This window comes from Triticum urartu, chromosome 1, assembly GCF_003073215.2.
Source record: "Triticum urartu cultivar G1812 chromosome 1, Tu2.1, whole genome shotgun sequence".
Lineage (NCBI taxonomy): Eukaryota > Viridiplantae > Streptophyta > Magnoliopsida > Poales > Poaceae > Triticum > Triticum urartu.
The window spans coordinates 541,746,485-541,758,154 of NC_053022.1; the positions used below are offsets into that span (position 1 = coordinate 541,746,485).

At 43.4% G+C, this 11,670-nt stretch overlaps 2 protein-coding genes across 2 annotated transcripts; one reads left to right on the forward strand and one right to left on the reverse strand.

Moving 5' to 3' along the window:
- Positions 1-1,334: 1,334 nt before the first annotated feature.
- LOC125533086 (zinc finger MYM-type protein 1-like) lies at positions 1,335-8,053 on the reverse strand. The gene is made up of 4 exons (XM_048696867.1): positions 7,942-8,053; positions 1,917-2,985; positions 1,429-1,713; positions 1,335-1,338 (listed from the first exon to the last, which is right to left on the reverse strand). The coding sequence occupies exons 1-4, from the start codon at positions 8,051-8,053 to the stop codon at positions 1,335-1,337; spliced, it is 1,470 nt and encodes a 489-aa protein (XP_048552824.1).
- Positions 7,898-11,305, forward strand: LOC125528027. The gene is made up of 5 exons (XM_048692546.1): positions 7,898-8,087; positions 9,069-9,169; positions 9,358-10,203; positions 10,319-10,471; positions 10,564-11,305. The coding sequence occupies exons 3-5, from the start codon at positions 9,958-9,960 to the stop codon at positions 10,963-10,965; spliced, it is 801 nt and encodes a 266-aa protein (XP_048548503.1). The 5' UTR covers positions 7,898-8,087; positions 9,069-9,169; positions 9,358-9,957; the 3' UTR covers positions 10,966-11,305.
- Positions 11,306-11,670: the final 365 nt, after the last annotated feature.

Below are 11,670 nucleotides of genomic sequence, written 5' to 3' on the forward strand. Positions count from 1 at the left end.
CCCTCCCCCCTAGTCCGAATAGGACAAGGAGAGGGGGGCGGCGCCCCCCCTTCCTTCTCTCTCCTCCTTCCCCACTTCGCGAATCCTATTCCAACTAGGAAAGGGGGGGGAATCCTACTCCCGGTGGGAGTAGGACTCCTCCTGGCGCGCCCTCCTCCTGGCCGGCCGCACCCCCCCTTTGATCCTTTATATACGGAGGCAGGGGGCACCCCATAGACACAAGTTGATCCACGTGATCATATTCTTAGCCGTGTGCGGTGCCCCCTTCCACCATAGTCGTCGATTATATTGTAGCGGTGCTTAGGCAAAGCCCTGCGACGGTAGTACATCAAGATCGTCACCACGCCGTCGTGCTGACGGAACTCTTCCCCGACACTTTGCTGGATCGGAGTCCGGGGATCGTCATCGGGCTGAACGTGTGCTAAAACTCGGAGGTGCCGTAGTTTCGGTGCTTGATCGGTCGGGCCGTGAAGACGTACGACTACATCAACCGCGTTGTGCTAACGCTTCCGCTGTCGGTCTACAAGGGTACGTAGATCACACTCTCCCCTCTCGTTGCTATGCATCACCATGATCTTGCGTGTGCGTAGGAATTTTTTTGAAATTACTACGTTACCCAACACGTTTCCACCTTTCCCCACCTCGATTCGAGCGAGGCGGCGGGCGGCGGCGGCGGCGGTGGCGAATCGGGCGGATCCCCTTGGATCGAGATCCCAGGCAGAGAGAGAGGGGGAAGGGAGTCGAGAGCTCACGGGCGAAGATGCTGACCCTCCTCTCCGACCTCGCGGAGATCGCCCAGGACGTGGACGCGCCCGGGCGGGACGCCGTGCTCCTCCGCATCGACTGCCTCCGACACGCTCCGACGGCGCTGGAGGTCCTGCTCCACCTCGTCGAGCACCACGACTGGCGGGTGCTCAACCTCCGCCACGTTAGGGAGGCGGCGGCGCTGGGCGGAGCGCTGACTGACGGCAAGCGCGTGCTCCCAAGCCTTCTCCGCGCCCTCGTCAAGCTGTCCGAAGCACGCGGGATTCTGCTGGAATCCATCACGAGGATCAGGGGCGGACCCAGGAGAAAAACCGACTGGGGGCACACAACGATAGAAAACTCTCGAACATGTTTACACATAGGCTTATAAACATGTAAATATGTTATATTTAGCAATTTTCTTGCAAGTAATAACATATTTCATCCAAGTTCGAAAAAAGATACATTATCCAATAGACAATAGTAACACAACAAGTTAACACTAAGGTGATCAGAGCCTACAAAAAGACTTCATATCCCAATAGTTCATGCTTTGCAAAAGAGAATATTCATTTCTAATATAAATGCCGTTATCTGCAAAGAAAAAACACATATTAGTATTAGCCATTAAAATACAAATGGAGATGGTAAACACACAAAAGGTGTATGGCATTGGATCATTACATTTCGTTCTTCCCACGACGATCTTTCATCTTATGAAAACAATCAACAATCACTTCATTAGTAATTTCGTCCAGCAGTCCCTTTTCCACAAAGCAAATTAGGCTATGGCTCAAATAATCATCACCAATTTTGTTACGCAAAGCATTCTTCACAATCTTCATAGCTGAAAAACATCTCTCAACAGTGGAAGTGGCAACAGGAAGAGTCAAAGCTAGCTTCAAAAGCCGATATACCAAAGGATAGGAGAGGTGCTTCCTTGTATCCACCATCAATTTAGGGCCAGTTCTTTTGCTAGCTTTTTTGGGCTTCCAAAATAAGCTGCCCCTACCCAGCTTATTCTAGAAGCCCAACCAAAATTTTCTTTTCAAAAGCCTACTAGTCAAGTCTTAACTACTAGGCTTCTAAAAAAATAAGTTTGGTTCAGCTTCTAGAATAACCTAGGTAGGGGGCAGCTTATTGCAGCTTATTCTGGAAGCCACCAAAAGAACTGGCCCTTAGCTAGATCACCTATTTTTTCCAAGCTAGAAAACCTTGTATCATGGAGTATATTATCTATGTAGAGACCAAGTTCATGCTCAAGAGTCACCATATCTTTGTGATTAAAGTCATCAGGATAATGCTTAGCTAATTTTAGCAACTTCGCCTTGTCAAAACGACAAAATAAATCACTTGGGCTCAAAGCAGACATGCATAGAAGCAACTCAGAATTTACCTCATTAAATCTGTCATTAAACTCTTCTCCTAAAAAATCCAGAACAGCAAAGAAACAGTCAACGCAGTAATAATGTTCATTGTTAATACCGGTCTTTTGTCTTGGCTTCTTTAGGTTAACATAGGCATCTTCCATGTCCAGTACTGGAATGTCATGTTTCTCACAGAAACAATATACCTTCCTCATAAGAGAATCCCACCCTTCATTGGTTCTGAGCTTTTCTAACTCCCGTTTAGTCGATTCCACATCTGAAATAGCATTTACAATGTCTTTATCCTTTCTCTGTAAGGTTTTTGACAGTCCATTTGTTAAAGCTAATATCATCATCATCATATGTAAGAAAAATGCAGAATCAAAAGTCTGGAAATATTTGAGAAAACCTCTAGCTTGACGCCTCTTTCCAGTATCTATGCCATCTTTCTCAACATATTCTAGAACTTTAACCACCGACGAGAACATCTTTGACAAACCCAACAATGTTTTATAATGGGAGTTCCATCGAGTGCCACCTGGTCTCTGAAGTGATAGTTCTTGATTTAGTCCCGTTCCTGTAGAGATCTCTCCACAACCAATTGCTTTCCTCACTTCTTCTTGATGATGCTCACGAAGTTGGTCTTTTCTCTTGCAAGATGCTCCCACGACATTCAGCAAAACTGAAACCATACCAAAGAAATCTCCTACGTCGAATATCTTTTTTGTAATAGCCACAACAACCAGGTTGAGTTTATGAGCAAAACAATGTATATAATATGCTGAATTGTTCTCACTCATAATTTTAGCTTGCAAACCATTAAACTCACCATACATATTACTTGCGCCGTCATAAACTTGGCCATTGTCACTTCCTCAACGCCAGCGCCTAGAACACCAAATCGTTCACCCAGATCCAAGAGGAACCGGGCGACAAAAACAAAAAATCCTAGATCCATTACCAGCAACGTAGAAGATCAGTGTGCCGGAAGAAGATCAGAGGTATTCACCTCCGCCATCATAACCGCCGAAGCCGATAGAACTGACGGGGAAACACTAGCTACTAGAACCTACATCTAAAGCCTACTGCTACATAGATCCGCATGAGGATCCCGGTGGCCCTCACCCACCGACGACCACTAGGTCATCAGGGACGGGGAGCCGCCAGGATCGATGCTGGAACGCGCTGCGCACGGGGCAAGCGATTTTGAAATATTTATCACTATATAATTTTTTTGCTGCTTAGATTGATGTTCATAAAGAAAAGTGGGAAACGTATCATGATCCTTTTAAGGATATTTAAAGAGAATGTTATAGCCGAGGAACATATTCTTGTTCACACTATTAATCCTATGTTACCTTTTGTTTACATTGATAAACCTCTGTTCACTGTTAGGATTAAAGAATGTGATTTGAAAGTACAATGGCTAATAAAAGTAAAGATAAGTCTAATAAAACTTATGATCAAATTGAAATACAACCTCAAATAGCTATGATTAAATACTTGTTAATTGATGGACTTAATGGGCATGTTATCTATGTGAAGAAGCTACTCATATTATTATGCATAGAAGTCTTCTTAATTTTGTTGGTGCGCCTGTTATTTCTATTAAGATTGGTAATCATTGTTATCATGTTTTGTGTGATATTGGAGGTATAAGTGTTATTCATTTATCTCTTTATCAAGAAATTGTTGGATATATTTCACCGTGCTCAACAGAAGAAAAGGATTGTCTATTAAACTGGCAGATATATATAGTATTCCACATGTGGGAATTCTTAGAGTGTTGAAGTTTTGTGTGGTAACACTAAGTATCCTACATATTTCTTAATACTTGGATCTGATCAGGATAATTTTTTCCCATTATCTTTGGTAGGCCTTACTTGAATACTTGTGGCGCTATTGTCGATTGGCAAAAGGAAAAAGTTTATGTTAATTTTGGAGGATATGATGTTTCCTTTAATTTCTCTAAGTTTACTAAACAACACCATTCTAAACTTTTACCTTGTGTAGACGAGATAGAAAGGATTACTTCAATTGTTCCCCCTCCTATAGATCATCTAGAAAATATTTGTTGGATGACAAGGGCCGGAGTATGGAGGGAGGGAATCTGGGAAAGGGGTGGAGACTCGGTTGTGGCTGCGGTTGTGACGGATAAGGAAGATGAGTGATGACGCTAGGAACGTGCATGGAAACCCTAGGCGGAGAAGGAATCGAGCGACAGCTGCTTAACCTCAATCTGTAGAAACCCTAGGTGGAAGGGAATTAGTTTCCGAAGAGATATGAGGAAGATTTGTGATTCATGTGGTGCGAGATCAATAGGTAACAGAGAGAAAACTAGTAAACCAGTGGGACATGGTAGCAACAAAAAATTGGTGGGAGGGGTGGGAGGAGAGGCAAAAATAAATCATGCGCACCGGACTATCAACTCTTCTTTAATAGTAGAGATATTTCTGCATAGCAAGCGCACCACACCACCCGTGCACAGTTCAACCGATTTTTTATTTTCTACAGAGAAATATTTTTACGTCAATTCGCTGGTTAATTTGTAGTGTTTCCAAGCCCACCTCTCGAAGAAATACTTTTTCACAAAGAAATATTTTTATAAGGTGCCCAAACTCACCTTAGCTGTTTCCACCTACCCTTTCACGACATTAAATTGGATCCCGTCCAAACAACCATCTAGGCCTCAGTCAATGCCAATATATTCGAAATCACTAATTAAAAAGAACTTTTTGCAAAGGTCACTCCCACCTTTTCAGGTTGCGACAAGTATCACGCTGCATGTGCATCACTTGTCGCAACCTAGGAGTTTTCGTTTTTTCTAGATTCGTCTATTCAAACGTTTTATCTTTCAAATCGCGTGTCCGAATTTTGAACCGTTTTCATTATTGGATTCCTCACGTCGAGGTCTTCAAAACTAGATTCCATGTTGATAGGTTTCGACAAACAAAAATCACGAAAAAATCGAATGAAAAACCCCAAACCGGAAGCACATTTTTCCCTTTCTGAGAGTTACGACCGTACGTATTGCCGAAGTAAATCTGTGCCTCCACGAGAAGTAAATGCGTGCCTCTCGCGGGATAACAAAAAATGAAAATACACTTTTCCCCCTTTCCCGAGAAGCACGGCCGTGCCTCCATGAGAAGTAAACCCGTGCCTCTCGCGAAAGTAAATCCATGCCTCTCGTGGATGGAAAAAAGGAAAAAAAGTGTTTTTTCCTTTTCAAGAGGCATGATCACGGAAGCAGATCAGTGCCCGCACGAGAAGTAAATCTATGCCTCTCTTCAAAGAAAAAAAAATGAAAACGCATTTATCCGTGCCTCCAGCAGAAGTAAAGCCGTGCCTTTCATAGAAGGAAAATAAAAAAGAAAATGCATTTTTCATGATTTTTTAATTCTTTTTTCCAAAAGCTAAGAAAAAACGCGAGGGAGGGGGGAAGGGGGCGAGAAGCTGAAAAAAAATAAAAAATCATCTAAAAACTGAAAAGGCGTAAAAATCCAAATGAAACGCCGAGAGCATGATACGTGGTGGCGGCTGAGAGCGCGCTTGGCGCGCTCCCAGCTCACCGCAAGTTACTTTTGGGAGGACTTCCGAAGAAGTACTCCTTAATTAGTTGCTCTTCAATATATTGACATTGTATGCGAGGGCTTTGATCCAAAAGCCCGCATGAAGACCCTAGCGGCTATGTGCCCTTATTGGACGAGACTTGCCTGCTCCCCCGTCGTGTGCCCATCTGTGCTCCCGTCTACGTGGCTTGATTTGATTGGAACAAAATAAGGCCTGGTCCCACCCCCTTAAAATCAGGGGGGGACGATTAGATTAGAAAGAAAAGAGGAAAAAAGACAACCGTAGGATGAAGTGGGAGCACGGATGGGAGTATGGGGAGGGAGCAGGCAAGCCGGATCCGCCCTTATTGCGAGGTTGACAGTTACCTCGCCTACAGGCAGCGGTGATGGGCGGCCAGATAGGATGCGGCTTGTCATGCCGACTTCACTCAAGTTTCTTTTTTTATATATCTTTTCTAATTTTATTCATATTTATTTCAAAAACATAAATTTACTCAAGAAATTAAAAAATGATTTTGAAAAATATTCACATAGCAAAATTTTTTATTAGCGCCGCTTTAAATATCTTAATAACTTAAAAGAAAGTTCATGACAATGAAAAAGTGTTCCCACATTCACATTAAATGCTTGTGTAATGTAGAAAATGTTTCATACCATTAGAAAATGTATGTGACATTGTATGGAACTATTCCTGCATTTTAAAAACATGTTTTTGACTGTAAAAAAATGTTATATACAATAAAAAAAATGTTCATCTAGGATAATATTTTTTATTTCTTATTTAAATATTCTTGTTTTCCAAAAATGTCTACGTAATTTTCCAAAATGTTTATACAATGTTAAAAATGTTCACATGATTTCAAAAATGTTTATTGCCATTAAAAAATGTAAAACTTTTATTTGGAAAATGTTTCATGTATTCAAAAAAGTGCTCAAAACATGCATTCTTTTTAAAATATGTACATCATGTATATGAACAATGTCCAGTGGCTATCAGGAAATTGTTTTACGTGTGCTATATTGTGTACTTAGGAAAAAGTAGATATGTCTTTGAAAAAGGAAAAACTAATAAAACCCCAGAAAGAAACAAAAAGGAAATAAAATTCCTAAAAAAACTAAGAATCCCTTAAAAAGCAGAGAAGAAACCAAAGTAAAAAAAAGAATACAAAGAAAACCGGACTAAATGAAAAAATATATAGAAAAATAGACAAAAACATTGAATAAAAAAATAAGCTAACATAAAAAAATTGAATAAACAAGAGTAGAGGGAACCTACAGCGCAGCAAGCAAACCACACTAAGAGCATCTTCAATAGATGATGTATTTCACATCATCAAATTGTGGTTCGAGTAAAATATACATCACCTAAAAGTGCATTTTTACATCACCAAAAACCCTCAACTCCAGTGATGATGCAAAAATAGCTACCGCTCCAATAGCTTATGTAGAATACATCAGCCACACGGTGGTTGCTTCACATTTTTGTTGTCTCCGAACACCGGCGAAAAAGCTAGTGCACATGAAGCAGTAGTTGTCGGTGTGCCAGCGACGAAGTAGCAGCAGCCGCCGCCGCCTCCTCCTTCGTCTTCTTCGCTCGGGACGAAGCCGCTGCAGGGTCACGCAACTGCCGTTTCAAGACGCCACCTCGTGGTTTGGTCATGACTACCTTCTTCCTTGTCGGCGGTTCCAGTCCGCCAATGGCTATGATACGAGGGGCTGCAAATCCGCCCCGCAATTTGGAGGAGGCATCATGGCGGCGGGGGCAGATGCGGAGGCGGCCATCGCCGGAGTGGCATTGCGACCGAGGGGTCGAAGAAGGCGTCCATGGGGACCGGCGACGGCGGGCGACAGCATGGGATGGTCAAGCGCGGCGCGGGAAAGTTCCGCACGACAATTAGGCTGCACGCGCGATTGCTCGGGTTTTACTCGAGAGGCACAAGTGATGCAAAAGTTGCATCATAAGTGCCCTATTTTACATCTAGAGCAAATCTAAAGTATTCTTTTTACATCAACATCATACTTTTTAGGAGTACACCAACATCGTCTATTGGATCATCGTTTTTGGGCCTTCGTGGTTTAAAATCAGCTATTTGTATTTAGAATCGTAAAATAAGTTTTTTATAGCACGGGAGATGCTCTAATGAGTAGTACGAGTTTTACTAGGAATCGGGGCAAACCTCTCCCCTCATAAATAATAAATAAATAAATAAATAAAGAAGAGAAAAGAAGCTAGCGGCGCCTCGGCAGGGGATCTCTTTCACCATGTCGCCCCGTCGTCTGCGCCCATGGTCTTCTCGACCCCGATTCGCCGCTTTCCGCGACGCAGTGCGGCGGACACGGCGTCGGCGTCGGCGTCGGCATCGGCATCGGCATCGGCTGCTGAAACCTCTTACACCTCCTGCTGCAGGTACGTATACTCTCGAACGCCGCATCTCGGATCTCTCCTCTTCTGTGTTAGGCGAAAACTGATCTAATTGCACCCCAATTCATTTCGGAACCTACTTTCAATACCAAAATTCCTCGCCCACCACCTCGTCTCCGGCGCCCGGCCGCTCCGGAACGCCCCTCCGGCCAACTCCTTCAGATTGTCAGACCGTATCCTGGATTTTCGGGGACCTGGACTGCTTTCCTCATCAAAGTTCAGATTTTTAACCCCTTTTGGCGAGAAACCAAGTTCAGATCCCACCCTCTCCCCTCCCTTTGATGAGAAACCAAGCTCAGATCTGCGACCACCGACCAAAAGCACAGGCAACCATCGCTTCCTTCACATCTAATCGTCTCCACCTCTGTCCTCTGCCAGTTTCAACCATCCCCAAGCTTCGGGTCGAGCCCACAACTTGGGATTCCAGCTGTGCTACAAATTTGGGTGTTAGATCGCGGGATGAACTAAGAGCATCTCCAACAGTTCCCGTATCAGTAAAAAAATTTGTGGGTTAGGGGAAGTTGGGACAAAAAGAAGTGCTCCAACAGTTCCATTAAGCTCGGAAATTTTTATATTGGCACCCTGTAAAACCACTTTTACAGCGATTTTTTTACAAGAACTGTTGGTGATGCTCTAAGGCGACAAATATGGGAGATATCAGTTCAGGTTGGAAATCCTAGGTACTTGAAGCACAACTAGGCTAGTACTAAAGGGAACTCCTCTGCTGTTTTTTTTTCCTTAAAAAAAATTCTTACATGGAACAGTTTCAGCATATTTCAGATTATCGCCTCTTCTTCCTTTATAACTGGACTGGTTATTCCAGCTTTCTTTCGTACCGCATTTTTATCTTTTCTTGTTCAGGCATCACTGGTCCGTCAGAGTTCATAGTTCTCTCTTGCAATATCTGAGTTTCATGAGCAAAATTGAGACATACAGTAGTACTTAAAAACTCCCACTGCGTTGCAGGTAGTGGGTCAAAGGCCACTGAAACAAATGGTGCAACCTGCGGACAAGGTGAATGTGCCCCAAATATGGGACAAGAACTTGGTTTGGAGGAACTCCCTGAGGTATGTGTTGCTGGCAATGAAGTATCCTAGTTACAATGATCTTTTATATCACAATAACTTCTAGCACACGAACACATGCATCTCGGCATAGGACTTTCGTGATGAATCTGCAACTGCTAGTGTTATTTATTGCAGTCAGCTACTAGCTAGGAAGCTAATGGTTGAACTTGTCAACATTGGTTCTGCAGGACATCATACATCGTATACATTCTATCATGCCAATACAAGATGCTGCTCGTGCTGCCTGTGTGTCACGTAGATTTCTGCATTCCTGGAGAAGCTATTCCAGCCTCATACTCAGTGACCGTACACTTGGTTTGGATGACACAGATTTTGAGGAAAGGAAAACCCATCTCATTGATAAAGTTGACAGAATTCTTGAAAACCATTATGGCAATGGGGTGAAGGTGAAGACACTTAAACTTGAGCTTGGACTTTGCAGCGATATCAAAGCCTCCTACCTCGACAGGTGGCTCCGAATCACTAAATCTGGGATCCAAGAATTCAGCTTGGTGTTGCCTTTAGTTATGAATAAAATCTACAACTTTCCGTGTTAGGTTTTATCTAATGAGGCAGCTGCAAGTTCAATTCAGTCTCTTAGCCTCTTTGGTTGCGCTTTTCACCCCACATCAATACTTGGGCGCTTGAGAAGATTGAAAAGTTTACATCTGTGCCATGTCAACGTTACTGAGGATGGATTAGGGCACTTGCTCTCGAAATCTTCTGCCCTGGAGCGGCTAGTGATTGATGCATGTAGTGGGATAATTTGCTTGAAAATACCTTGTACGATGCAGCAGCTCAAGTTCCTCGCTGTTAAACTATGCAAGATGGTGCGGGTGGTAGAGATAGATGCTCCACAACTCGGCTCTTTTCACTATAGCGGGACACCGGTCATCTATGTCCGAAATTCTTTGCAACTTAAGAATGTAGATATTTCGCCTGTCTGCCTGTCTGGTATTCTCTCTTATGCTCGCTTTAGCCTTCCGTCCATTGCTCAAAATGTTGAGAGCCTCACCCTGCGCGGTCGTAGTGAGGTATGTGTTGGTTTTAACGTCTCAACGATTCAAATTATAAGGAACAATCAAGTATGTGTATGTATTTAAGACTTGTATGTTGAAATAAAGCATGGTTAATCTTTTTATTTTTCAGAATGCCAACACTCCAATGCTGCCGTCCAAGCTCCCTCGCCTCAAGAACTTGGAAATTGCACTCCTTAAACCCCACTTATCCCCAAACTATGATGCCTTCTCTCTGGTTTCTTTTCTTGATGCTTCTCCTGCCTTGGAATCTTTCATCCTACGCGTAAGTCTCTATGTGCATCTCTCAGAGTGGTATTAATGTATTACACTTTGTTATCAGAAGAATGGTATTTGATCCTACATATGTATCTGCAGGTAGAGCAGGATGCCATGATGCATGACCCTGTTGTTGGAGACGACACTGAATACCGGAGGCAGAATCTTGAGTGCCGGAATAACAGTCTCAGGAAGGTGATGATCACGGGCTTCTGTTCTGCCAAGAGCCTAGTTGAGCTCACAGTTCACATCCTCGAGAGAGCACATTCACTCGAGCGCTTCACGCTGGACATAACCTATGGCTATGATAGGAGAACTTGTAACGTCGCCAAATACCCAACTGCGAGAATGATTGGCCTATGCTGGCCGTTGAACAAGAGAGCTCTCGAGGAAGCTCATAGAGCCGTGGAGACAGCGGATAGATACATCAAGGGAAGAGTTCCCTCATCCGTTCAATTCGAGGTTCTGGGGCCTTGTACCCGATGCCATATTGGAAAGTAGGTAGATCATGGCTGTGTGCATCGCTTGACGCAGAGGCCCGGGGTAATCCTCCTTTTCGAGAAAAAGGTACCAGTGGATCATTGACGTGGTATGGGGGGATCTCGGTAGCAATAGATACTGGTTGGTGTGTCTATTAATTCCGTTGCTGTGAACAGCAAGAGATTTATTGGCCAGGCTTTTGTTCAACTCGGGAAGTGGGACCTTGAGTTATCTGTTCCTAGAGATATTAGAAGTTGCGTTAATACAATATTAAGAGATTATTGGTGGCTGTTTGAATTGGAGATGCTAGTGCAGTGATGTTTTGTTGTAGAGTTTTGAATGGCAAATGATGTTTCATCCAATCATTTGGCGTTTAATGGTTGATGAGGGTTGGCAATCAGGAAATGTAAAGCCTCAACCATTTGATGTGCTGCTGCTCTGGAAGTAGCCGTGGGCAGTTTATCTTTGATCTTGATTTTTTTTCCGTAGCAACATGTTTATTTCATTTTGGATGTACAGTAGCTTAGATGGTCTAGGACACTCTAGACGGGTGAAGCTTCCGCTGTGCATGCAAGGGACGCCAGATTTCTTGCCGCCGTGAGAAGTGCTGCAGCATCATGTTGAGCAGGGTGAAACGGCAGTCTATGGTCTGCCAAATTAAAAAGCGTCAGAAATTAGTTATTACCGGCCAATCCATCATGTTATAACAAGGGCACCAAAATATTC

Bases quoted from the DNA above. Each gene is read 5' to 3' on its own strand.
- LOC125533086 (XM_048696867.1), bottom strand. From the start codon at position 8,053: ATGCCGATGCCGATGCCGACGCCGACGCCGACGCCGTGTCCGCCGCAC. The intron at 2,986-7,941 runs GTGAAAGAGATC...GCTGGCGTTGAG, and splicing joins GCAGACGACGGGGCGACATG to GAAGTGACAATGGCCAAGTT. The intron at 1,714-1,916 runs GTTCTTTTGGTG...AGCTAGCAAAAG, and splicing joins GGTGATCTAGCTAAGGGCCA to AACTGGCCCTAAATTGATGG.
- LOC125528027 (XM_048692546.1), top strand. From the start codon at position 9,958: ATGCAGCAGCTCAAGTTCCTCGCTGTTAAACTATGCAAGATGGTGCGG. The intron at 10,204-10,318 runs GTATGTGTTGGT...TTTATTTTTCAG, and splicing joins CCCTGCGCGGTCGTAGTGAG to AATGCCAACACTCCAATGCT. The intron at 10,472-10,563 runs GTAAGTCTCTAT...ATGTATCTGCAG, and splicing joins TGGAATCTTTCATCCTACGC to GTAGAGCAGGATGCCATGAT.